At 42.9% G+C, this 25,621-nt stretch overlaps 1 protein-coding gene across 2 annotated transcripts in view; it reads left to right on the top strand.

Moving 5' to 3' along the window:
* Positions 1 to 5,430: 5,430 nt before the first annotated feature.
* The window catches only part of LOC138604016 (myosin-9-like), a 39,631-nt gene continuing 19,440 nt past the window's right edge, over positions 5,431 to 25,621 (top strand). For both annotated transcript variants that reach the window (XM_069675819.1, XM_069675818.1), the window contains exons 1-5: positions 5,431 to 5,698; positions 20,786 to 21,117; positions 24,077 to 24,233; positions 25,172 to 25,199; positions 25,291 to 25,384. In XM_069675819.1, coding sequence (XP_069531920.1) covers positions 20,791 to 21,117; positions 24,077 to 24,233; positions 25,172 to 25,199; positions 25,291 to 25,384 — 606 coding nt within the window. In that variant the 5' untranslated portion in view covers positions 5,431 to 5,698; positions 20,786 to 20,790. The remainder of the gene's footprint in view (positions 5,699 to 20,785; positions 21,118 to 24,076; positions 24,234 to 25,171; positions 25,200 to 25,290; positions 25,385 to 25,621) is intronic.

Raw genomic sequence — 25,621 nt, 5'->3', positions numbered from 1 at the left:
AGAGGTGACTGAATAGATGACGAAAAGCTCCAAAGGTTCAAGAGCAGCACGTAACCCTGCAACTCTTCCGCCAAAAACAATAGACCACACCTCCCTCCTCGCTCCCGCTGTCTCTCTCTCTTACTCAACCACTCTTGTGACCATATAAGGCAAAAAAAAAGACAGGGGAAGCCAGCCGGCGGGTGCTGAACAAACCGGCCCGAGAGGCAGAGCTGCACACTGCTTCTTGTGACTCTGTCCCGGTTTGCCCGCCTTTCCCAGAGCCTGAAACTGTTAATGTTTGCTGTGTTTGTTTAAAAGGAAGCTGCTGTCCCTAATTCAAGTGCTTTAGCTGTGTGTGTGTAAGTTGCAGGGTTGCGTGTGTCTGAGACGGCCTGAGAGCTTTCTGTGTTTGTAGTAAATACACGTCTGTATTTATATTTGAAACACATGCTGCCCTCCACCTTGTTAGATCTCCTTTCTGGACCAGACAAATACCAGCCCGACCCGACGCAGACAAAGCATCCTCTGTTGCTGTTTATGTCACTTCCCTCTTTATCCCATGCAAGTTGTAATTACATTTTGACTTAGCATGAGTTAGAGGTGCTTTATAGGTGATAAATAAGCAAAGAGACGTGTTAACAAAAGGGGGAAAGTGTTGTGTGTTTTCCCTTTACTCCACATTCCTGAGTTTTGTGAGTCAACATGTGTCTTATCACTCCTTCCTGTGTTCTAATTACTGAGGAAAAGGAGGAGGATGTTGGGGGGATGAAAACAGGGCGAGACTAAAGGGGAGACAACAGAATAAATAACCACTCTGACATTGTCTCATTAATGAAGCATGTTAAAAGCTGGTGGTTGTCTAAATGAATCTTTATGGTTCAAACAAAAGCTTTGTCATGTCAAGAGGCTGTGTAAACTGCGCGCACAGCCTTGGCAGGAGGTTGCACACGACACACGCGGTGGTTTCTGGAATGAAGAGCGATGTGTTTACACGGCGCTCACATTCGGGAATCTGTGTCAGATAAGAAGATCTGGGTCAGGATTCATGATCAACTTTTTACGCTAAAGTTTGACACAGATCAGAGCTTCTACTATATAAAGTGCAAAGACATACATCCTCACCTATACACTCAAGCGTGAATGCTGCCACACATGAATTCACACAAATAATCCCTCAGCAAGAGCGGTCATTGAATTAACATGCCACCCTTTTAACATGCTGTCACTGAATGGTTCCCTTTCTTTCTGGCTGGATGATATAATGGCCTCACACACCCTGAATTACAGACACACCCTGCTGCCTTAACAACCAACTGAAGGAAAAGGAAAAGGAGAGAGAGAGACTAGGTCACAGGGAAAAGGAGAGCGGGAGGCAGCGAGAGGGAGGGAGATAGTGAGGTCAGAAGTGTCCATATTTGGTAATTCATGCCTGCGTTTAACCCTGCATTTTTTCCTGTGCCCTGCGCTGTTTGTTTTGAGTCTTGTTGTTTAATATAGTGCTCTCCAGGCACACGGTTTGTGTTAGAAGTGAACTTTCGATGAATTAAAAGTTGTTTATTTTATATTTTCCTGTGTGTAAAAGGTCCCCCTCTCTTTTACTCCCACTCATTCCTCTCCGCTAAGCCTCCTTCTCATCCCTCGGCATCTGGTCCTGCTCAAGTAACGGGTGACAGGTTGACCTTTGACCTCTCAGCTGAAACTTTGGATATTTCCCATCCACCCCAGAGAAAGAGAGAGTGTGAGATTTATTGATTTTTCCAGGCAGGCACGCTGAACGTTCAATGTTTTGCTCTGCGTACATGTGATGCCCAGCTGCTAAACGTAAAGGAAAACACAGACACATTCCTCTCATAATGACACTTAGCGGACATAAATCACACATTGAACACAAAATGTGTTTTTCCAATGTTTGGCAGCGGATTCCAGCCATGCCTCAGGCATTGTTATGATGTCTGTTCTTCAGGTAAATCGGCTCAAAGGTTGTGTTGTGTGCTGGATGTGTAGTTTTGTAATTAAATGCACTGTGTGTTGATGTCACCAGTATAAGCATCAGGTCATGTTGAAGGTTGATATCACTCGCCCGCAGAACAGCTTCTGTGTTGTATTCCTGCCTCTTATCTTTCATCACCATCTAAGTATGGAAGAGAAGACAAAACAAAGGGGTCAAGTATTACCTTTAATTCCTCTAAACAGCAGCTCTTAGCCTTTTTTTAAAAGTACCTTCAGAGCTCTGCCAGAACTCAAGTGCCCATTTATCAAAACATTCTCTTTCCAAATGTGCTCATTTACTGGTTTTATACTAGATGTTATTTAACCCCATCAAAATACAATACACTAAAGGCCTATTTTCAGCTTTTTATCCTATATTTTAGCTTACTATCTCAACAGATTACTCAACCATTTTTAGCTAACAACTCAAACTGTTTATCTGTTAGCTAGATTAGTTTTATCCATCACTTTTATGAAGCTATTCAGATCCGTTAGCTAGCTATTTGAACACTTTATCTAATATAACTATCTCAACAGTTCAAACAACTGATTTTAGCAGGCAAATCAAACTACTAAATATTTAGATGTATCCATTTCTTTTAGCCAACAATTCAGATTTTTTTTTACCTGTTAGCTTAACTGTCAGCTTTCAATCGATTAACCTATACTTTAAGCTAACTATCTCCACGTTTTAACCTATAACTTTTAGCAAACAACTCAAACCGTTTATCCATTTGCTAGCTACTTTAATCATTTAGCCTATCCAATACCTTTAGCTAACTATGTCAACAGTTTAGTCAGTCCCTTTTAGCTTGCAACTCTAACTGTCTTTCTGTTTGCGAAGTATTTTTAAATTTCTTCCATAATTTTATCCAACTATTGAGACTGTTTATGCATTAGCTAGCTATTTTAACCATTTATACAATACTTTTAGCTAACTATCTCCACGTTTTAACCAATCACTGTTAGCAAACAACTCAATTTGCTAGCTACTTTAACCATTTAACTAACACTTTTAGCTAACTATGTAAGTTTAGTCAATCACTTTAAGCAAGCTACTCAAACGGTTTATTTCTAGGTATTTTTAAGTCAACTATTCTGACAGTGTTTCCGTTAACAAGCTATTTAAACAATTTAGCCTTTAACCTTTAGCTAACTATCTCAACAATTTATCCAATCACTCTTAGCAAGCAACTAAAAGTGTTTATCTGTTAGCTAGCTTTTTGAACCATTTAGCCTTAACTTTTAGCTAACTATCTCAACACTTTATCCAATGACTTTTCGCTAACAACTCACAGTGTTTATCTGTTAGCTAGCTTTTTGAACCATTTAGCCATAACTTTCAGCTGAGGATTTAAGCATTTAACCAATACTTGTAACTTACATTTCAAACATTCCTCTGCTAACTACTTTAACTTTGTATCGGTCAGCTATTCCGTGTATTTATCCAATTTTTGGCTGAACAATTTCAACATTACTTTCAACCAGCTGCTAAGACTTATTTTCTAGCTTGCTAGCTTGAAAATTTCCTATCTACCCAACTCTTAGTGTTTGGTGTCACAGCTCCATCAATTGGTGGATTTGTTAATCAATGATAGCATGATTTCAACTATTTTCACAGTTATTGAGCAATGGTTTTTCCCACAATCTTTCCATGTACCAAATGGTAACCACATTTAGTATCCCCTTGGGTACATGTGCCCCCTAATAGTGCTCTAATTAGCTTTCCAACTCAGTAGGTGCTCCTGGTCAAGCTGGTAAATATTCAATGCATTTTTCACACTGAAAAAATGACAAAAAGAATTTCCGTTGCTAATGTCTCCCTGCTGGTTGTGGCATGTGCATTGGCTCCATGCCTTCAGTTCCACTCTGCAACCTGAGCTCAGACGACCCAAACTTAATCCCAGGAGAGTATTTTAAGTAAACAAGTTCTTTTCGTACCTTTCCACTCCTGTCATTTCGCTCATCCCCTTTTTTTTAGTTGTCTTGCACCAACAGTACTCTCTTTGTATTCTTTATTTTTCACATTCAATTACACAACCTTTTTCGTGGTTATCTGTGGCTTTGTATTAGATTTGAATACACCAACATATTCTCTTTTTCTACCCTCCGATTTCTCTATTATTTCGCTTAAAAAAATAACAAGTCAGACCTTTATTAATGAGCCAGAAAAAACAAGTGTCAGCAATGATTTAAATACCGAACAAGTGTTTTCCTCCCTGACATTAATTAGGTAATAACCTGCGGCAGTTCCCATGTAGTGTTAGCATGTCTGGTCAGGAACCTGGGTTTACCTGTTTCAGTGATGGGAACCTGGGAGAGCAGTTTATATAACAGTGCTGCACTTTATATCTTGTTAGGTCTGTTGTAAATAACAAAATTACAACTAATGACAGGACATGCTGAAAAGTGTGTTTGAGTTGAGTTTTATGTGTCAGAGTTGTATCAAACTTAAAGTAGGTTTTTATAAAGTGGTTTTAACTCATTAATCCTAATATTTACATGTTAAAAAGGCTCCTATGACCTTTAAATAGTTGGCTCAAATTTTGTCCATGTATTTATTTTCACTTGTAGCCAGAATAAATTGTTTATGCAAAGTATTAAGTATTTCAATTCCCTCGGTGGAAAGAGGGGTCGGAAAGAGGGGTCAGTAGAGTGAAAGGACTTCCTTTTGACATGATTGCTGAGTGTTTTACATTTTTTAGCAGTGAAAGGTTCAAGGTCCTATAGCCCATATCTTCCCTGCCTAGAGTCTTTGGGCCAGACACAATATCCTTATCAGTTTCATTGGCCCTGTTTTGCAGTTGACCTCTTTTAGATTTTGGATAAATAAGCTGCAGTGTCTATGAATATATCATCTTTATTCCAATATAAACATGGGGAAGTGTACAGTTTCAACAACGTTAAAATATTTGCCAAAGTTTGTGTAACAGTGAAAACAAAAACAACTTTATCTATGTGATGAAAGTATTTGATGTAATACAAACACATTGGAGATTTGATTAGTGGTTAAGAATAGCACTAACAGGTCTGTGTGCATGGGTGTATTGGCAGCAGAAACAGTATGAAACAGTTGGAGCCATCAGTGCTACATGTTTGCTAAGCAGACAGAGGTCATACTAGACCTTGTTGACACACACGGGTGAACCTGGATGATGCAGTCCATCCTGAAAGTGAGTGGTACTTATATGGTCATAAAAATCCTTAGTATGCACATACCTTTCTCATTAAACACAGCTCTATCGGTGCCCCTCTCCCCCTCCCCTTCCTCCTCTCAACTCTTTCAAGTTCAGTTTTTTCTAAGCCTCAGCCCTGCCCCAGTGGCTGTCAACCCCTACATTTGTGCCCGCCTCTGCGATAACATGATTCGTCCAAATGATCAAAGCGCGGCTGCCATTGGCCAGAGGGGCGGGACATGCCAACCAGGGCCCGCCTCTTCCTGGACCGCACCCCGGCTACTGCTGGCTGCGCACTGAGCGGAATTACGCGAACCAGTGAGCAGCCAGAAGAGGAGGGAGGGCAGAAGGAAGAAGAGGAGAGAAAAAAAAGGTTGAAAGAGTGACTGAAGTAGAGAAAGAGAGGGAGGAAGCGAGCAACTGTAGTTTAGCCCGAACTCTCTGCGAAGCTGCTGTCGACAGGAAAAGAAGTTTGACTCAAGGCGACGCTGACTGAACCACCTGGTTGTTGTTAGCCACCCACCTAAAGGCGTCCTGCAACCAAAAAGCAGGTAATATTCTGAACTTGAGCTCTTTTGTCTGCCATGCTTCTGTCTTCGTGTCCTCGTTTCCCAACTCATTCAATCTGCTTGTCACTCCAGCAAGTGCAGTGATCCAGGAAGCACGGCTGCTAGTTCACAGCCGCAACTTCAGCAGCCGCGCTGGGTGGAGTGGGACCTCCTTCACAGATTTAAACTGAGGTTTCTTTGACTTTAACAGCACCCGAGTTTATTTATTTTCATCCCCATACTTTTATACGCTGTCATGTGAGTCTTTATTCACACAAAGGTCGTCAACTTCAGTATCAGCTTTGTGGCAGCGGGCTGAAAGGCTAAAAGCCATAACGGTAGAGGCAGGAAGTGATTCGCTTGAATGAGTTGCAGAAAAAGGCCGGTGAGGAGTTTTAGTTCAAGTTAAAAAATCAGAAAAGTGAAATTAGGCAACACATACTCCAGCTGCGTCGTGGAAACGGGGAAGATTTGATGAACTTGTGTCTGGGTTGAACTTTTCGGTTTGTAAACGGTCAGAAAACGGACGCCGTGTGTGGCCAGTAATATGTCTGGCTCGCGGAATGACGTCACTCGTTCACCGGTGGACTGAAAAAAAACGGCGCTGTGCTTTTCCGCCGCATACGAGCTCAACCGCACCGAAACATGTCATTGAACGTCTCTCCTGCTAGCTTACCAGCGCCTTGAGGTTTTTTTAAGGAACATTTGACTGTGATTTAGCAAGTTCACTGTGGGTTTTCATAGCTGATTAGCTTCATCATACTTTTTTCCTCGACCTTTTGTAGATGGGACAGAATCTAGGAGTTGGAGTAAATGGATAATTTGAAAGTTTAGTATAAGAATGTTTTTATCTACAATGTGCATAATTGATTTATTGATTTATCTAACCTTTAATGCATTGGAATACATTATGTTTTGGGGAGAGATAGCTAAATGACAGCTTGTTCAACATTTACATGCATAATGGATCTGAGACAAATAAAGGAAAGACTGACTATTTAAAACATTTACATTATCAACAAAACAGGTTTTGAAAGATGTATGTATGAAGGCCATGTTTTCAAAAGAGGCTTGGCTTCTAGGTTACTGCAGACGGAGTGCACACATTATGAACAAGCATTTTACTAGGACGGAGAATAAGGGCCACATTTCGAGATTAAAGTCGAAATGCCGAGAATAAAGTATAAAAACAATGTCGCGAATAAAGTAAACTCCTGATCAATCAATGTAGCTCCACTTTAACCTGGTACACTTCAAAGAGTTTCATCACTTTAATGTATCCGGTATAATGATACCACGAAGTAATATAGCCTATAGATATCAGATATCTGATGGACCTGAGGAGTTGACTTTCTTCTCGTCATTTCGACTTTATTTTAAAAATGCTAAATGAATTAAAAAAATCTCCTCCTTATTTATTTTTCTAGTGTGGCCTTATTACTTCCTATTTCACCGAGGTATATAGGCATTTGATTTTATTTCACTAAGCTCGAGTTTAGCCAGAGTAATTCCTAAAAACACAAGAAAGCCAGCTGCAAATGAGCAGGTTTGCCTTGTAATTACAGCACAGTCCACTGTGATGAACAAAAGTAAGGCAACATGAGTTTTCCATGGGGATTTTATGGGATATATCAGCGTCATGCCAAGGAAACACAAATGTATTTATATAATCAGAAAGTTGCTTCACAAATTCATAAACATGGGTACCCTTGAATTTAAGACCCTTGGTTCAGATGAATATAAATCATAGGCCTTATTATTTGCACCCAGGGCATGAATGGTCACAGGTTGATTCAGGTTTTAACAATCTCAGGCGTAGATATGTCGTGTCACTGCACCTACGTAAGTATTGTGCTCCGTCAGTACAATTTATGTTTGCTCTGTCAGATGGCACATCATTGTGTTTGCACTCTGGGAAGCAAACAGTCTGGTATGCTTGCACGCTCTGCTGATTTTGGGTATGGCAAACTGTGTGGATGAGTTTTGCAAAAAGAAAAAAGTATGTATGAAGTCAACCTCGAGTCAGAGCAGGAAACCTGCTCATTGTTCAAAGCGTTCGAGAGTGTGAGCAGCAGCTATTTGCTCTCATTTGTAGTAATCAGAACCACGCACTTTTACGCAGCTGCTTTTTTCCTGCCAAGAACTTATTAAACCGTGGCGGGTTTATTTTCGATACGCAGGCACTGAAGTGATTTGTGCAAATGATGCTGAAATAATCATGTGTAGCTTGTTTTAACAAAGTCATCTCTCAGCTGATGTTTCCGGATGATGCATTTACGCAAGGCTGTGTTTTTAATAGACATACGCTGTCCTACAGAGGCACATCGGGTGACATGTAGTATGTGATTTCCTGTTATTGCATATGAGTCATGAATTAAACCCAGCCAATGCATTGTGCAACGGCCTCTCTGGGGTCCAGTTCTTCTCACTTATTGCCAGTTCTGTTGCTGTTCTGGAGCCCCCCTGCAGCAGTCGTTACATTCCTTCATCTGTGTGTCAGCAATGTCCACACTCATGGCCCCCCCCAAGGGAGAGCTATGTACTGTAGGCCAGACGAAATTACTCACAGACATCTTAAAATGGTGTGTGACGCTCTTCAATCTCCCCAGAATGATCCAGTCTGAGTTTACATGCCTCTGGATGTTTGGATTTCATTGAGGGACGGTCGGGCCGGCTGAGACAGATTACTTGCAGGGCCCTTGCTTTTGTTGCAAAAGAGAGTGCTGCGTGGGGAGGGCTGTGTGACACAGATTGGATCATTGCAACACACAGATGTCTCCTAATGTGAAGTCCCGTGATTGTTTTTATAAAGTGTACGGCTTTTATTATCTTTTATCTGAGTGTGTGAGATTTAACCGCATTCATTGGCCTAAATATCCATTAAACTCAGGCGCAATAACAGAAAGCTGGAAAACTTCTTTGTCTAAGCAACACTTGTCTTTGCAACTGTTAGTTGAGTTTGAGTTGGTCATTTTGTTTCACAAAGATGCTAAAACTCTATGCTAATGCTCCACACTCCTGCTTCAGAAGTGGATATAGTCTCGGGTTTTATTGAGAATCAGAATCGGCTTTATTGGCCATGTATGTACACGTACAATTTGGAGCAACTAGAGATGTTTCTATACCAGTACCGCAGTCATAATATGTTAAATATAGCCTAAAATGCAGTATTGAATATCACCAGTCAGTGTAAATTGTTTCTTACTCTTAAATAGCCTACACTGCAATTATAAGTATTTTGGATGCAACTAGTGTTTTAGACCATAAAACAGATAACCATGTGATGGAAAAGTGAGAGTGTAACGTTAGTCAAAGCTAGCTAAATGTCTGAAATCAGTGTTTTCCCATCACACATTTTCAGGTTGTGTTTTCTTTTTTAAATGTATAGTTATTATAATAGAAAGAGAAGGGGTGCTACGATGCTAGGAGGGGCTGTTAGCCAAGCTGCTGCTAACGTTAGCTCAGCTTGTTAAGTGAGGAATTCTCAAGGGTGCTTAGTCATGCCATAATACAATGATAGCAATCACATCATACAGGAGTAGTGGTGTCCAGGGTTACACATGTTATCGTACTGGTCCTGGTGGGGTAGCCGACTCTATATCAGCTAATGCTGAAGTCAAGGTATCTGAATCAGAACTGGGTACATCTGAGTGCAAACAACGCCTCAACCAAATCCTTCTACAAGAATACACAATTTGTTTACATGTCTAATGGAGGCTGTCACTTGGACCGTGCCAATTGTTTTCTCAGTACATTACTCATGCTTTTTCTAGTAATACTTGTCGCCAGTAATGGAGGTCGTAGAGCAGCAGAGTGTCATGCAGATCCTCGTCTCCGAAGTCAGCTGAGATTCATTCATGCAGGCAAAACATCCCAGTCAGAGCGGAGACTGTTCAGATTCTCCATTAGCCACGACCGAGCTGATCATGCCTCGTCTCAGTATGTAGTTAAAGTGTTGCTCAGAGTCAGCAGGCTGTGAAAGTCAGCTTATGTCTGCAGATTTAGTGTCAAACTTAGCTTGTGCTGTCATATATCACTAATGGTGGCCTTTAATTTGGTTCATGCTTCTTCTTGAATGTCTCGTCTATTTTTGTTCTGCCCAGACAGATCTTTTCTGGTTGACATAAACAGCATGCTCAGGTTGGCCTGACCGGGCTCGAAGATCAATGTGCAGTTTCCTTCTTCCTTTCAGTGCAGTTTGTTTCCTACATTTCCTCCTCGTCTCCTCATGAGACCTTTGTTAGTGTCCTCCTTCATTTTCCCTCCCCTGCGTCTTTTCCTCTGCTTGTGTTTTTTGCCACCACCCCATCCTCCCATCCTTTCCTCCATCCTCCCCCTCCTCACAGCACGCACCTGTACAGTGTCAATGGAGCCAAACAATACCAGGAAATGTTTCTGCTCTGACTTGAACTATACTCAGAAAGGACTTGTTGAGATTTCTGATCTCCACAGAGGAACACTGCCTTCTGTTTTGTGGCAGAAGTGATGAGGTAATGTTTGAGCAGAGATTACTCACCTACAGTGAGGCGTTATCCGGAGTGCCAGTTTAAGGATTAGGTGATAGTCTGCAACACCTGGCCTTCATTTTCCTTCCTAACTTCTTTGTGTTTGTAAGGTTATTTTCGTCTGCGGTCTTTTTAGTGATATCTTTAACACTTTAATGCTCTTATTTGCAGTAGTTATTAATTAAATCCCTTCATTTATAAGATTAAAAACAGGAGAGATCTGTGCGGTTGCAAAGCATGGTTGTGTTACTTTACAGAACATAGACTTTGCCTGTGACTGGGGCGTGTGTGTGTGTGTGTGTGTGTGTGTGTGTGTGTGTGTGTGTGTGTGTGTGTGTGTGTGTGGGAGCTGCACACCTGGCAAGTGACTCCACAAGGAAGTGGTTAGTACTTTGCACGATGCAGACACTGCACACACTTTTGCACTATGGACTTTGAAACATGCTGCGTAATCTTTCTACCTTCTGTCTCTCGTTAGACATTTTATTCCTTTGTTTGTCCAAATTGTGTCACGCCAGATGTGCAGCCTGTCGAAGCAGCTTGTGATTGTTGACTGTTTAACAATCACTTCACAAACAATGCATTGACAAAGTGAGATAACCTCGTATTGTCTGAGGGACTCAAAGGGAGTGTCGCAGGCATAGATAAGAAGTGATACAGGTAAGAGCTACGGGCGACAGGATGAAGTTATGTGCACAGGTGAAGCGGTCGTGGTCGTCTTCTCTTGGTCTGAAATGAGACGTAGCTGTGGAGGTTCAGCGTTCCTCGGTATGAAGACTTGCTGACACACTGAAGTATCTAAACTCCCCTCTGCATTCTTTCACTGTCTGTTCAGAGGTTACATAATCAACCGTCTACTTATCTAATGGTCATCACTATCAGCGGGTTTCAGTGGTGCAGTATCTGTCTGCTCTGTCTAATCAGTTAATATAATCAGACGCCGGATTGAGTAGTATACGGAATTTGTTCTATGACCCTAAAATGACGAGCTTATCAGACCACACCCCACTCTAAATGATCTATTCCTTACACTAACTCTAGTGTCCTGGAAGTCTTCTAACTTTTAAACGCAGCCAAAAACGCTTCACTTTATCCTTTTGGATGTGCGTGCTGCATGGATACAGTTGTGTATCCATGGTGGTATGTTGCAAGAGTGTGGGTCAACAGTTTGATTGGACAATATGTCCACATATTGAATTGGCTTTAACAACTTCTACTTGTTTTGTGATTTAAGAACGACCAAATACAAGTGACCCGAGAAGTTTAAACTGTTAGCTTGAAGTAATTATTGTGATAATAATTACAAAAAGCGATTTTAATAAATCATTGAAATCTAATTTTACCACTACCAAGGGATGTCCTGAATGTGACTTTTATTGCATCACTGTATCGGTCCACAGAGAAGACTACCCTCGTTACAAGACAACCCTCCTTTTCTAGACTCATTTTTGGGGGGAAAATGTTTTATTTTATTTTACCTTTTTTATAATAAAATCATGTTTTCAATATCAGAGTCGTCTAACAGCTGGATGACAGCTGGTAACAGGCAGGCCTTCCATCCGTTTTTCAGTAACACACTCATGCTGTGTTCAAAATGCCGTACTACACCAGCAGTACACACTGATTTGGCTAAAATGTAGTCTGTAGTATGCAAACAAGAGCAAAATGTGCAGCATGCCAAATGTGCCCGGATGTCGTACTGATTCCGAGAAACTCTCCAGTATGCATCGGACCAGTCTACCTCGCCGACTGTATCCCACAATGCAAAGCGCTGGAACGTCACTACGGCAGATGAAGTGACGGACAGCAGCAGCATTCCAGCAGAAGGGGGCGCTATAGCTAAAGAAGCGGTGGTTATTGTTTACTTCCGCCTGGTGTAGCATAGTGCAAAATGAATTTGAAAAACTCCTCCATAATACATACTACCGCCGAACGCAGTATGTAGTATATAGCATGTAGTATGTAACGTATAGTACGGCATTTCGAACACAGCATCAGTGGCCTGTCAGTTCCTTGGAAGCGGTCACTTTGAGGACCATGGTGCAATTTCCTCTGTTAGCATCTGTTAGCTAAGACTGTTAGCATGTTTAAGACTCATGTTGGGCTCGTCGTCTTCAAACATTACACTCTGTGAAGCCGTATTTCTTGGCTGCTTGTCAACTGCGCCCCCTGCAGATAAAGCAGTAGATCTTATCTCTCTCTCAGGTAGTATTTGATGATGAAAATATCTCCTGCTTCCTTTAACTGGCGTACACTCGGCTCGCTGTGAGACTTGGCCGTGGAAAATGTTAACTTACTTTATGGTGAGTAAATTAGTCTTGCTTTAGCTGCTAACTAACTAGCCATGAATGGTGGTACATAAAATCAGTGCAGGCCCTTTTGACAAAGTTTCTTAACCACACATGGAAAGAATTTACTTTACTGTGTCTGCAGTTCATCCTCGTATCTTTATCTCACTACCTGTAACAAACCGGCCAGACGGTGTCACATGGATATAAAACCCGAAAGGTCATGCACCTGAAAGAGGAAGGCTTGTCGGTAAAAGACATAAGGCTAACAGACTCCCAGACATCATGCAGCTGTAGGATTCAGCTTCTGGATGTAACTGATCAGTGAGATTGGTCGACGAAGACTCTTTTCAAAGACTGCTTGGTCAACTATTAGGGATCAAGATTTTGAGCATGGTTGTGTTAATGAAGGGTTATTAAGTACATCTGATGTGGGCTGCTGCTGAGGGCGATGTGCTGAGGGCTTAAGTAAGACCCAGTCGGGCCTGTGGTTGTAAATGGTAGATGGCATTGGCCAGCTTACAGTTGAAAGTGAAATTGGAGCCTGGTCGGGGCAGGAATGTGAAAAGTAATGTGGAAAGTGATGTAGATCTGTCATGCAGTGCGGTTATTTTCCAGCAAGGGCTTAATTTACTTCTGTCCTCGGAGGCAGCCGGCATGTGCTCAAGAAAACGCCACCTTCCTTCTTTGCTCGAAAGGCGTGAGTTCTACAAATGGCAAAATAGTTTTCTCGGTTTGTCATTTCCTTTTTCCTCCCCTCTGTTCTCCTCGCCCCACCCTTCCCGCTTTCAGAGGAGGAGGGCGAGAGGGGAGAGAAAGCACGTAATGAATGTGTGCCCATAATGAAGCTTGACTCAGTAGTCTTCCAGTCGTACTCTTAACTTAATAAGAGAGTAAACTCAGAGTCATTGAACTTTGCGGGGGGGTTCAAAATCCACAAGAACTGTAAGAGAGATGTGACTATGTCGGGAAGGCTAATACAAACAGAGCTGCAGAACAACGTCCACTGCAGGCTCGGGATGCAGTTGTTGGGAGTACAGTGTTATTGACTTTAGTGTCGTTCTATTAATATTCCTGTCAATGGGGCAGTGAACACAGCACAGCTGCTCTCCAGCTTCCCTTCAGCCCGAGCAGGAGGGTTTGCCTGTACATGGGCATGCTGCGGAGGAGGTCGTCACGTCTCCTGGTTTTTACAGTCACTCCGGGAGAGTCGGTGAGGTGGAAAGGAATGAGAGGGAGTCTGACTGATGGACGGATGGCCTCAGTTTTATAGAGACAGAGGCTGACCTGCTTCCTAAAGTGACATTCAAGACCGAATAGGACGCTCTGTGGTCGTCCCTTTTCCTTGTTCTTTGTCCACCTCCCTCTCAAAGCCCTGGCTCCACCGATACTTCCTCTTTCGAACCACATTCTGGTCTCTGGGATGAGATCAGCTTCTAAAACGAGCCTCTTCCTTGTGACTTTTTATTTCATGGTTCCTCTTCCTCTGTCTTAAAGGCTGCTGCTCTGACAGGGCACTGCTGAACCTGTATTTAGGAAGACAATCCTTTAATGGTGTCTCAGTCAGGTTTCATAGAGGTAAAGCATTTTGTCCAAGGGTCCGTGTCGAGATTACATTGTGTTCTACGCTCTGCCGTGTCTTCAATTAATGAGTAATCTGTGTTTTGAGCATCTCAACCGGCTAATCTCAAAGTAAAAGGGTCTTAACAGAATAGAGAGTGAATGCTTTCACAGCTGAGAGGTGCTGCAAAGTGACGAGGAAGCAGGGAAGCCTTGATGGTTACAGGATTATGGAGGACCTGGCAGGAGCCCGAGCCGAGCGTTAATGCACTCTGTTTTATCTCAATCAAGACAACATCGATGTAGGGGAGGCCTACATCTACAGCTGACTGATGGGAGCGCTGATTTCTAATTTCAATGTAGAACAGCGCATGTCAAACGAGAATAGCTGCCAGAGTCATTTTTAGTCTTCATGGGATTCTCCTGAGACGTGGCTCAAAGTGTGTCACGGATCTGTGGCAGGAATCTGAGTCAAAGGAAAGCAGACATAAACAGACTTTACTATGAATTATGTCCAGATAAGAAGCTATTTTTATAATCTTCATAAGTCATTTTCTAGAAAACATTCTGTAGTTTCAGATATGGCTGTTATTATCAATCGTTTTGAATCAATTCCCAAGCACAGCAGGGGGTTTGGGTTAGTCACTATCCTGTTCTGTTCCCATTGTGTTCAATGAGAACGATAAAGTCTTGTATCCATTATAAGCCCCTGAATCTAATCCCAATTGTAATATGAGCAGCTCCAGTCATGTTTCAGACATTTAAAATGCTCTGATTAAAATAATAAATTGTGTCTGAGAAGTTTTTTATGCAAAATACGTTTAATTACCTTGTAAAAATCAATCTCCCCCTTCTCCCTCATTGAAAATTCTGCATAGGCCCCGCCCACTATGCAAATTTCCAACCGCCCCCTCCGTCGCGAAAACAAAACGCGTCTCTGCCATCGTTTAGCGGCAACTTGTTGAAACGTAGCTAGCTTGAAATGTAGTAATGAGTAGTAGTAGACGATGACGGTTACAGCTGGCTCGCGCATCGGCGAAGTGGTTGCCATAGGTTACGCATATTATATGCCTCCCCCTCTTCCATTAACAGGATTGGCTCCTTAGGTTTGTGACGTCTCAAACCTGCCAATCTGAAAACGTGTTGTTCAGCCTGTCCTTGGTACACTGCAGTTTAAAAGCAGACAGGCCCAGCCATGGAGATGACTGCTGATGTTGTCCCTGATATGTCTTGTAGCACATGAAGAACACCACATGGAGATGTTTACAAGGTTAAACACTTGAATCATGCATATTTTCAGATTGTAAACTGAAAGGTTTTGCTTATTTTCTTACTTTTATTTGACAACAAATCGAATATCAATGCAAATATTTACATGTTTGTGCCTGTTGAGCATAAAAGAAACTTGAAGATCTGTTTAAAAACCCAGAAAAGATTGATTTATAATAAAATGTTTAGCCCAAGCAGCTTACAGAAATATACAAACATGCTGTTTGTGTATTGCAACATTAAATATCTTGTGACTGCAGCAACAGGTGGTGTTTGTCTGTATTTGTTAGATGTGTCTGATACTGCTTCATCAGATCCAACATGTCTCCCTGCACCTCGGGTGTAAACGGCAAACTAAAGCAGCAGCAGAGCTTTTGGGCGTGTTCTGTTTCACTTCTTGTTTTTGTCAAACAACAAAGGCTTCAGGGATTATAATCAGTCATGGTGCATATTCAACCTTGCATGGCCCCAACTGATTTAAATGTACCGGTCAAGTGGTTGTTGCAGGACCACGGGTACATCAACAAAGGGACTTGGAGCGATCGCACTTGTTTGATGCATGCAGTTATGGTTGTGCTGCAGTTTGAGGTAATGCTGATCTCCTGAGTGATGAACCCCCTGAAGGCATACATGACCTGCTGATGTAATGGGAATAAGAGGAGGGTTAGTAGCAGGAAGGAAAGGCAGAGAATAGGTCTGAGGGAGAAGTAAAGAAGGCAGGCCGAGTGGAGAGAGCACAGAAATGTGTGGAATGCCTCTGCTCGCTGTCTCTCCCTGATAAAGGGTCAGTATGGGAGGAATGTAACCCTGAAAAGACTGGATAAACAGAGGAGAGGGAGGGAGGGCGAGGGGGTTGTTAGGACTCTGGAGAGGGAGAGGAGGGTGGCTGAAGGCAGGGGAGGGAGTGTGGAGCCAGCTGAGAGGTAAAGCAGCACTAATTTGCCCCACGTCGTGTTACAGGATGAAGCTGGTACGCAGGAGATGAGTTCGGAGGCGGGTTGGGCGGTGATGGACGTCAGCTGTAGCGCAGCCTGACAGAGCGTTGATAGAGTACAGAGGGAGGCAGGGGTCATGAGAAGAATGGCTCTCGGTCTGCTTTCTTTCTCACAGATCAGGGTTAATGTGCTGGAACGGACTCGACCGACACAACCCTGTTCGACTTCTCTCTCTCTCTCTCTGAAGAAGCTCGAGTGTTTCGTGTTCGCTGAGGAATGATGGGTAGCTGGTTTGCAAACTTGTTGGTTTGTTGGTTGACTTGTGTAATGATTTTTTTTTAACAGTTGTCAGAAGTAAAACTAGATCACTCAACATACACACCTGGCATCTCTGTAGATATTTATTTATGCCCATTAGCAACCACAAAAGTTACAGCTCTCCCTTAGATCCACACACAACGAAACATAACATAAAACAAGACATGTAAGATATAACAAGTGGGGGTGTAATGCTACAATAAATTCATGGTTTGGTTTATACCTGAGATTTAGGATGAATGTTCAGAATGTTTTCAGAACAGCAGGGAAAACAAAAAAATGTTTGAAGCGTTTTCACACACATACCTGACTTCCGGCATGTGTGCCCATTAAGCTTGATTAATCCAGCTTAGCTAACTAGTGCGTTACGGTTGATAGACAACAACAGATGCACTGCCAAACTTATCGTATCTGCCCCAAAAATCCAGTACCGCTCCAGCTGAAGTCTGAATTATCCGTTTATGCCCATTGTAACAAAATACTCAACATAAATCTACAAACATTTTAGTTATGAAGCCAAATCAAAGTTGGCGAAAACTCTCGCTGTAGAATTTCTGCTCCACACTTGCAAGTAATAAACGAAGGCAGACCCACAGCAAACCAAAAATCCTGCATTGAACACTTCAGAACAAATGTAACGTACCGCTCGACCCAAACAACAAGACTTATTACATGGGATGTATTTGTATGTGGGCCTATGACGTTCAAAACCAAGATGGCCGTTACTGCATGCCATTAAATTACCTTTTAATATATTCTTTTCACGTTACAAACAAATATATATATTCTACATGTTCTTAATTATATATTTTAGTGTAAGTTACTGTGTCCACATGTATATGAATATCTCTTATTGTGTGGGTGAAGGCAAATTAATTTCACTGTGCTTGAACTTGCTGCAGCTACATGTGACGATAAAGAACCCTGAAAGCGCAGCACAGAAATGCCAACTAGTCATTATTACATGGATGTCCACTAGAGAGGGCGTAAAGTTAGATTTTTCAACCCTAAAATGTCCCGCTGAGTTTGTTTCTCGGTCACAATCACAAATTAAATATCTAAAGATTGTTGTCTATGATGTCCAAAAGTTGTTTATGACGTCCAAAAGAACTCCATTACATCCATACTTGCCTAAAAAAAATCTATTATCATTAACGCTATAGTCTCCAAGTTTCCAATGGTGCCAATAGAAGCTTGAAAAATAAAAATCTTACAATAAATAGGAGTTTTTGAGTTTTGTAGTCGAATCAAAGATGAAATGAAAATCTATCACTAAGCTGAGAAAATGCAAAGCGTCTAAGCTCCACACTACCTCTCTTTAAAACTATTTTAATGGGTTTAATAAAAACATTGTTGTGCAAAAGCAGTGTTTCATAACGTCCCACTGGACATCATTACAAAGCTTCAGTACTCTCATGGACACAGGAAACACTTCCAGCTAATATTTCATCTCAGACGTGAGAGTGCTGAGCGTGACCTCTGTGAAGTTCTTAGTGTTTGAGCAGCACAACAAGCCTCTCTACAGTTTTGTGTTTGGAGGTGCGGGAACATCGAGAGGGGCTCATGACCCTGGATGTGCTGGGAAAACGGTGTCATGCTCCTGCTGTGGTGGAATGATAATTGAGACGGTAAAGTGTGGGGCCCCGGTGTCAGTGAAAGCACAGCATGTTCACTTAATGACTCTCCGTGCGTTCGCTTTAAATGGGCGGGTTGACTCTGGCACGCTGTTTTCTCTCTTCTAACCTTTATACTGGTTATACTGGTCCGGTGACTTTCTATATGGGGTAAACCGCAGCACTCCCTGACAGCATGTTAATATGTGAGCTCTCAGAAGTGTTGTGACACGAGGACAGATTGTACAGAGCTTGTTGTCCTCAGTTCATGCACCATTTTGTTTGGGGAAAAATGGCACTTTAGTCTGCTTTGATATAAAACTTTTGCATGCAGAATTTAACGGCAGCTTTAAGCTTGACACTTAACCTCCCACCTCAATATATCATCGCCTCTTACATCACAACATGGAGAAACATTGTGTTCAACAGCCCACAAAGTGCATACTCGTTCAGTTTGTTGGCTAGTCTTTTATCGTCTTCTCACTCTGCCACTCGAAAATTGTAGCTCATCGTGTTTGTCTTTCAACACATGCAGAGTTGAGAGATTCTTCTTTTTCCCTGCAAGCAAAGTGTCCACTTGATAGTTTTTAGGAAGAGCTTTTTGTGCATTTTGAGCCCAATAAGTTTTGTTCTTGTGCCATGTTCCCCTTTCCCACCAAAGTTAGCACGCTGAAGCAGGTTTTTCAGACCCGGAAGACCTGCTGTAAATGCTGATTGTCTCTTTTCCCATTGTCAGTGGAGTATCCTGCTTTCGGTCTCTTTTCTGCTGCGTCACCGTCTGACGTCACAAACACACCCCTCGGATCAGAAGAAGCTCTCTCACCTCGCTGTCTTGCCGGTGTTGCTGCATCTTGCACGAAACAAAGAACAAATTCGCCGTTGTGTTGTTCTTCTGTATTTACGCGACAGCGGCCGGAACGTCAATGTTTGTCATAGCATCGCACCGGAAAGGGGGCAAAGATTAGCGTGTCGACACAGGGTTTGTGTTCCTATCAATGCTGATTGGAGCCGGGCGATAATTACCCGGGTCTACTGCAGAGTCATTTGACCCGAGTCTGAATACTGATTGTAGCCTTTCCCATTAAAGTCGAGGTGAAATGAAAAATGTCATTTTAATCCTTTTAGATCACATCCCCGGTAATATTGTGCATCTATTTGACAATATAGGCCTAAAGAAATAAAGAAAATCCATTTCTTCGTATTCTTATATCAAAATCTGAGAATTTTTTCTTCCGGTAAAACTAAATTTCACGCGTGCTTACGTAAGTTAGCACCAAACAATTTCAACCAATCAATCTGCAACATTTAGCCGCAGAGCACCAAGAACGCTCGGTCAGTTAGCTAGCTACTGCGCTGTGGAGAACATCTGTCTACGCCCACTTCTCAACGATCAAATCAAATCCCTCTAATGATATGTCCCGCCTGCTCGTCCTGTTTCACTCGGAAATACGTCACGATACGGAAGCTAGGTACTCTCGAAATGCTGTTTCAGCTCGACTTTAAGCAAAAAAGCCAAGTCACCAGTGGGAGAAGGTACAATCGGCAATGTATTACCCCTGGAAAGCAGTTTATAGCCGCTTACTCACTGGGAAGTAATATCTTCACTGGTTGCTAACCCTGTCTCTGCAGCGTTCGTGACGACAGGAGTATACTTCACTGGCAATGGGAAAAGAGACAATCGGCATCTGTAAGCGAGTCTTCCCATGTCTGATAAACCTGCGTCAATGCGCTAAATTCAGTGGGAAAGGCTTATATGGAATTAAAGTATTGATTATTTTTTACTGTTTGAATGCATTTCTGTACTAAATCAGAAAAATAACCAACAGATCATCACTCCTCTGGAAAGCCTGTAAAACACCATCAACATGCCTCTGTGCTGGTGTCCTTCCCAAACTGTGTTTTTTCTCCTTTATCTTTAAATCTTTACGGTTCCATCAAAGCAGAAAAAAATGTTCAAAAGGGACTTTTGTTTCCGGATTTAGTTACCAGGTTCAGTCCCAGGAACTATTTGGTCATGCAGATATTAACGCTATCGCTCAGAAATCACCCACAGTCACCTCCTCCTCCTCCTCCTCCTCCTCCTTCTCCTGAAAAGACCAACCAGTAGGAGCGACAAAACAGACACGCTCCCTCACTGGCAGCCTGACGGTGCCGTTGTGTTTGGAGTGCTCAGACAAACTGGAGGCTCTTTCACTGAGCGATGAACTTAAATCTCTGTGATCTTCTGCAAATGTTTCTCTTCGGTGTCACTCGTGTGGCTCAGCAGCTGGAAATGTGATTAAGTATTCACAGCGGTCAGCCAAGCAGGAACACGGAGCCTTGTTTGACATGGTTATTTTATGTCGACCTGACCGAACTCCAGCAGACTCTTCCTGTTGTACATCCCGTCCGCTGTGACCTTTTTGAATTCCTCAGATATCATGTGAAGATGGGAGGGTTGCAAAGGTCCTCATACCTCAACCTTTTATGCAACCACCGTGCCTTGTTTCCGCCAGATATTACTGTAAATGTGCATCAGTTCATTCATGTACTTGATTTTAGAATAAGATATTCTTGATTTCCCAGCGCTAACCACAAACACTCTTTCTCCTGTCTCTCTCAGCTAACATGTCAGCCGCAGACAAGTTCCTGTACGTGGACCGCAACCTGGTCAACAACCCGCTGGCACAGGCTGACTGGGCCACCAAGAAGCTGGTATGGGTGCCCTCGGAGCGCCTGGGCTTCGAGGCCGGCTCGGTGAAGGAGGAGCGCGGCGACGAGTGTGTGGTGGAGCTGGCAGACTCTGGGAAGAAGATCAGGGTGAACAAGGACGACATCCAGAAGATGAACCCACCCAAGTTCAGCAAGGTGGAGGACATGGCCGAGCTCACGTGCCTGAACGAGGCGTCTGTGCTGCACAACCTGAAGGAGAGATACTACTCTGGACTCATATACGTGAGTATGAAGCAGAAACATCCCTGAACAAAGCAGAGATTCAAACATTGAATCCTTTTCTTTTAAATGAGTGTAGCATTGAATTATTAGGCCACAAGGGCAGGGTTACTCGGTCCCCTGGCACATAAAGTATTTTCCTTTACTTGTTATGAAATCCCCTCTGCTTTATAAAAGCAATCTTCTATGGCTGCTCTCCAGCCCAATTTATTCCCCTGCCCAACTCCTAATTATCTCATTAGGCCCCATTGTTCAAGACGAGCCATTGTGTGCAAACTGTCACTGCGAAGCGACCGTGAAATCTGCCAGCATGCTCATGGCTCCTTTCCTGCACCCTCTCTTCCCCCTCCGTCTCTCTGCTCCCTGTTAGCTCTGCCTTGTTTGCTCTCTGTGTTTGGAGTTATCTCGTAAACAGGAAGCCTCGGGGAACAATGCAGTCCGGGGTCTGAGAGATGTGAAGGCAGAGTTAGGGGGAGGGAGGGTGGAGATGGACGTGGAATGTAAATTGTGTTGTAACTTCTATTACTGCCCCTATGATTAATCATCTTTATCCCCAAGTGCCGGGCTGGGAGTGATTTGCTCTCTTTGACGCTGCGTTTTGACCCGGTCGTATCAACACAGCCTGCTGTCCCCTCCCTTGCTCCCTCCGTGGACTCGGGCTACGCTCGGTTAGAGGTCCTCCAGGCTCTGAAGCACGCCTCTCCAGGGAGAGCTGCTGTTTAACAGAGGGAGAGATGCCTGGTGCAGAGACGTTGGGAGGGCAGCTCAGGAATGTAGCGCATGGAAAAAATCGAGGAGAATTGAGTTTAAAGGTTTAGCGAGGGTTTAAATAAAGGAGTAAAAGACGGTTTTAATTCTTGGCCTGAAAGCAGAAGAGCTCACTCTGTCATGCAGATCTGATAAGACTCGGCCAACCTGTCAATTCGTAGAAATGTAGTTTTAATGCCAAGCTCAATCATCAGTTAAACTTGCAGCAGGGTGGGGCTGAGGTTACATAATGTAGGAGGAAAACAAGCCATATTTTATGAGAAACTCTCAGCTCAGATTAAATGTGGGATGCGAATGGCCTTATTATTAAATCAGTGTAGATGGAATCACAGGACAACTTCCCCTTTTTAATAGAGGAGCACGTTTTAGAGGAAGCACCTGGACATTAGCGTAAGAAATGATCCGTATCCCAGTCCCACATCCGGACTCTGCTCTGCACACGAGACGGAAAGCTGCTAATCTGTATTATAAGTGCACGATAATGTATTTTTTATTTATCTCTTAAACCTTTATTTAACCAGCAAGTTTTAGATGATGGAGGCCGGGCAGAGACGGCACTGTAAGACTTGGAGCTATTTTAAACTTAGTAACAAGATGAGACCGTAAAAACAGAACACACGATAAGAAACTCTGCAATTACACTCCTCCATTACACAGATAATATCAGCATGTCTCAGTTTCAGCCTTTCAAAGGGGGTATTATGCTAATTTCAAGCTTCATATTTCACTCTCATACCTGTGGAGTAGCTTAGCATAATTTACAGTTTAAAAAATCCTCATTTTTCTCCCACTGGTGCTCTGTGCAGGCCCTCATACAGCCTCTGCCTGAAACCACTCAGTCAGCTCTGTCCCTTTAAGAAACCCCGCCCCTACAAGCCCGCTTTCTTCTGATTGGCCAGATCTCTGTGACGTCACAAAGTGCAGTGTGAAGGAAAAACTATGTGAAACCTGGCGTTCACAGCGGCCTGCAGACTGAGCTGAGCAGCCTGGGGATTACTCCGACATACTTTTACTATACAGAGCTGAAACTTCACCCACGTTGAGTCTGGACATCCAACATTGTAACATTATATATACGTCTTAGAATGTGAAACAGCCCCCTCTTTAAAATTAAATATAAGCCTTAAATAAACATTTCCACAATATGAAGGGCCCTTAAGTAGACACTTTTAATGATGCTTTCGCAACAATAGCCGTTGATTTTTTTTTAGGTGATCCTCTGCCATTTACCACACAATCAATAGAGTAGGCTGCACTGTACCATTTTAAAATGTGCCTATATCGCTAAATAATAGTAGCATGTAAAGCAATCTCGGATCCCATCGGCCTCTGGGGACAACGGTAATCAGGTGTCCGGTTTAGCCAGCGGTTAGTGATAAACGACTTCCAGTCAAGACCTTTTCCGCGCGCTGCATCGTTTACAGAAATCTTTTTTACTTAGTTGTGTCCTAAGTTTGCTGAAATGACATCATCATGATGCAGATTAGTAAGAAGTCAAAATGAAGCTTTGAGGAGAAGAAAACTTTAAAAAGCTCGTTTGTTGAACGATTGGATCGATCATGATGCATTTGAGGAAGAGATTAATAAGAAGGTAACTCGTCGTCCAATCAGCTGATGAAAGCTGAGATGTCATCGCGGCACATTACGTTCCGTCTGCTTTTGCTCTGCTCATGGACTGTTTTTCCTGCATACACCGTAGCCTGCTGATACTTGATTGGTCAATATTACTCAGACTACAAGCGTAGTTCAAACGGAATACATTTCAATGTAGAATCTGTAAATAGAGATTACATATAAGTTATTGCTATTTTGAATTAAACACAAGATACTTGTGCCCTAATGATAAGGATAAGCGCTCAGTGAAGACACCCCTCCCGTTGTGTCCTCATCCCAATACTTATAATTTACCTACCACATGATCCTTAGTGGTCGCTGCAACCCAACCAGCTTTGCCACCTTCAACAGACCCATGCTCTGTTCATGCAAGCTCCAGGTATTGACAATGCTGATACTGCCTACTCTACCACATGGCTCCCCCACAGCTCAAACGTGTCTTGTGTTTGTCATGGTATTTCAGATGCCCAACAACCATTTCATCTATCCTATTTAAAACCAAAACCCCTCTCTTCCACTGGTACCCTCACTCCTTCTTCTTTGATGCTCAGGTTTGTCTCCCTCTCTCTCTCTCCTGCAGACATACTCGGGTCTCTTCTGCGTTGTCATCAACCCGTACAAGAACCTGCCCATCTACTCAGAGGAGATCGTCGACATGTACAAGGGCAAGAAGAGACATGAAATGCCGCCGCACATATACGCCATCACTGACACAGCCTACAGAAGCATGATGCAGGGTAAGTCACCGTCCCAGTTGCAATGAGCACTGCATGAGAAACATGGACAACCATAATGATGTGGAGTTTACAGTCTTAAACCTTTTTTTATTCTTCTACTCAAACTTTTGCCAGAAGTATTTTAGCGTCCCCGAGCTTGTTATACGAGTCTCTTTAAGATTTCACTCTGAAAGACGCTTCTGTTCTCTGAGTGGTACCACACGAAGCTGTAAAGTGTTAAACTCCTGAGGCATTGGGATGTACGTATACAAACTTCTACGCTGTCAGTTTATTTGGATATTTTTTTAAGGGAACTTGAGGGCCGCTTGTAGATTAAGCAGCATATTTGGTTAGGTGCTGATGCTTTACTTGCCTCTCTGGTCTCACAAATTAGCATATGGTTTCAGCTCTCGCTAAGAGAGGTTGCACCAAACCTCAGGCGTGATCTTTCTTGTGAGGGGTGTCAAAACGCTGCATTGATGTCTTTGCTTTTTGCAGCTTTTATTCTTGCCACATTGAATACATTTGCAGCGACCAGAATCAGCAGAAACATCAAAAGAGCATCCATTAAGAGCACTTAATGGAGAGTTTCCTGCAGGGCTATTGTATTATAATGTCCTGTATGTACCCTCTTAGCCTGGCAGCGTCTTTATAGGTCTGTTTTCCTGGTGTGCTGAGCGCAAAAAACTCCCCTCTGTCCTCTTCGTGCCCTGTTTGGCGCCATATTTGGCTCTAGCTTAGTGCTCAGACCGTTTTACAGGTTTTCAGGTTTAATCAGAGTCCTAGCAGCAGCTCCTTACAGTCACAGGAAGCCGGATATTGGTTTCCTGTCTGTGGCTAATGCACTTCCTGTTGCACTTATGACAACTATATGCACTGTGGCGATAACTCGCTCAGAGCATGCAGCAGTGTTTTTCTGCAGAAGTTGCATTCTAACATTTTGCTCTTCTTTTCTGCAGATCGTGAAGACCAGTCTATCCTTTGCACGTGAGTCACAAATGCATGAACACATTTAGAGTTAATATAACGTCCACACTCATCACTAAGTCCTCTGATCGCTTCTCTGTCCGTGTCATAGTGGAGAATCCGGTGCTGGTAAGACAGAGAACACCAAGAAAGTCATCCAGTATCTGGCTCATGTGGCCTCCTCTCACAAGACCAAGAAAGACCAGGTCAGTCCTGCCTGTCATCCACACAGTTCATCCTTTAAACCTTCCTCCTCTTACTCTCGTACATCCTCCACTCGTTCCTTTGATCTCCCACCTCTCTCACTTCATCGCTCACCTCTCTCCTGCTGTTACTTTTTATGTGATTCATTCATGCAGTGCTTTCATCTTACAGGAACGACATTTCCCTCTTTACACACTCCATCAGCCAACTTTTCATTGCCTTGTGAAGGCGCACTAGAT

This window comes from Semicossyphus pulcher, unplaced genomic scaffold (genome assembly GCF_022749685.1).
Source record: "Semicossyphus pulcher isolate SPU_LCO1_2020_fin unplaced genomic scaffold, fSemPul1.0.p SCAF_25, whole genome shotgun sequence".
NCBI lineage: Eukaryota > Metazoa > Chordata > Actinopteri > Labriformes > Labridae > Semicossyphus > Semicossyphus pulcher.
The sequence above is the reverse complement of the archived record's forward strand: the minus strand, read 5'-3'. Positions and strand labels throughout refer to the sequence as shown.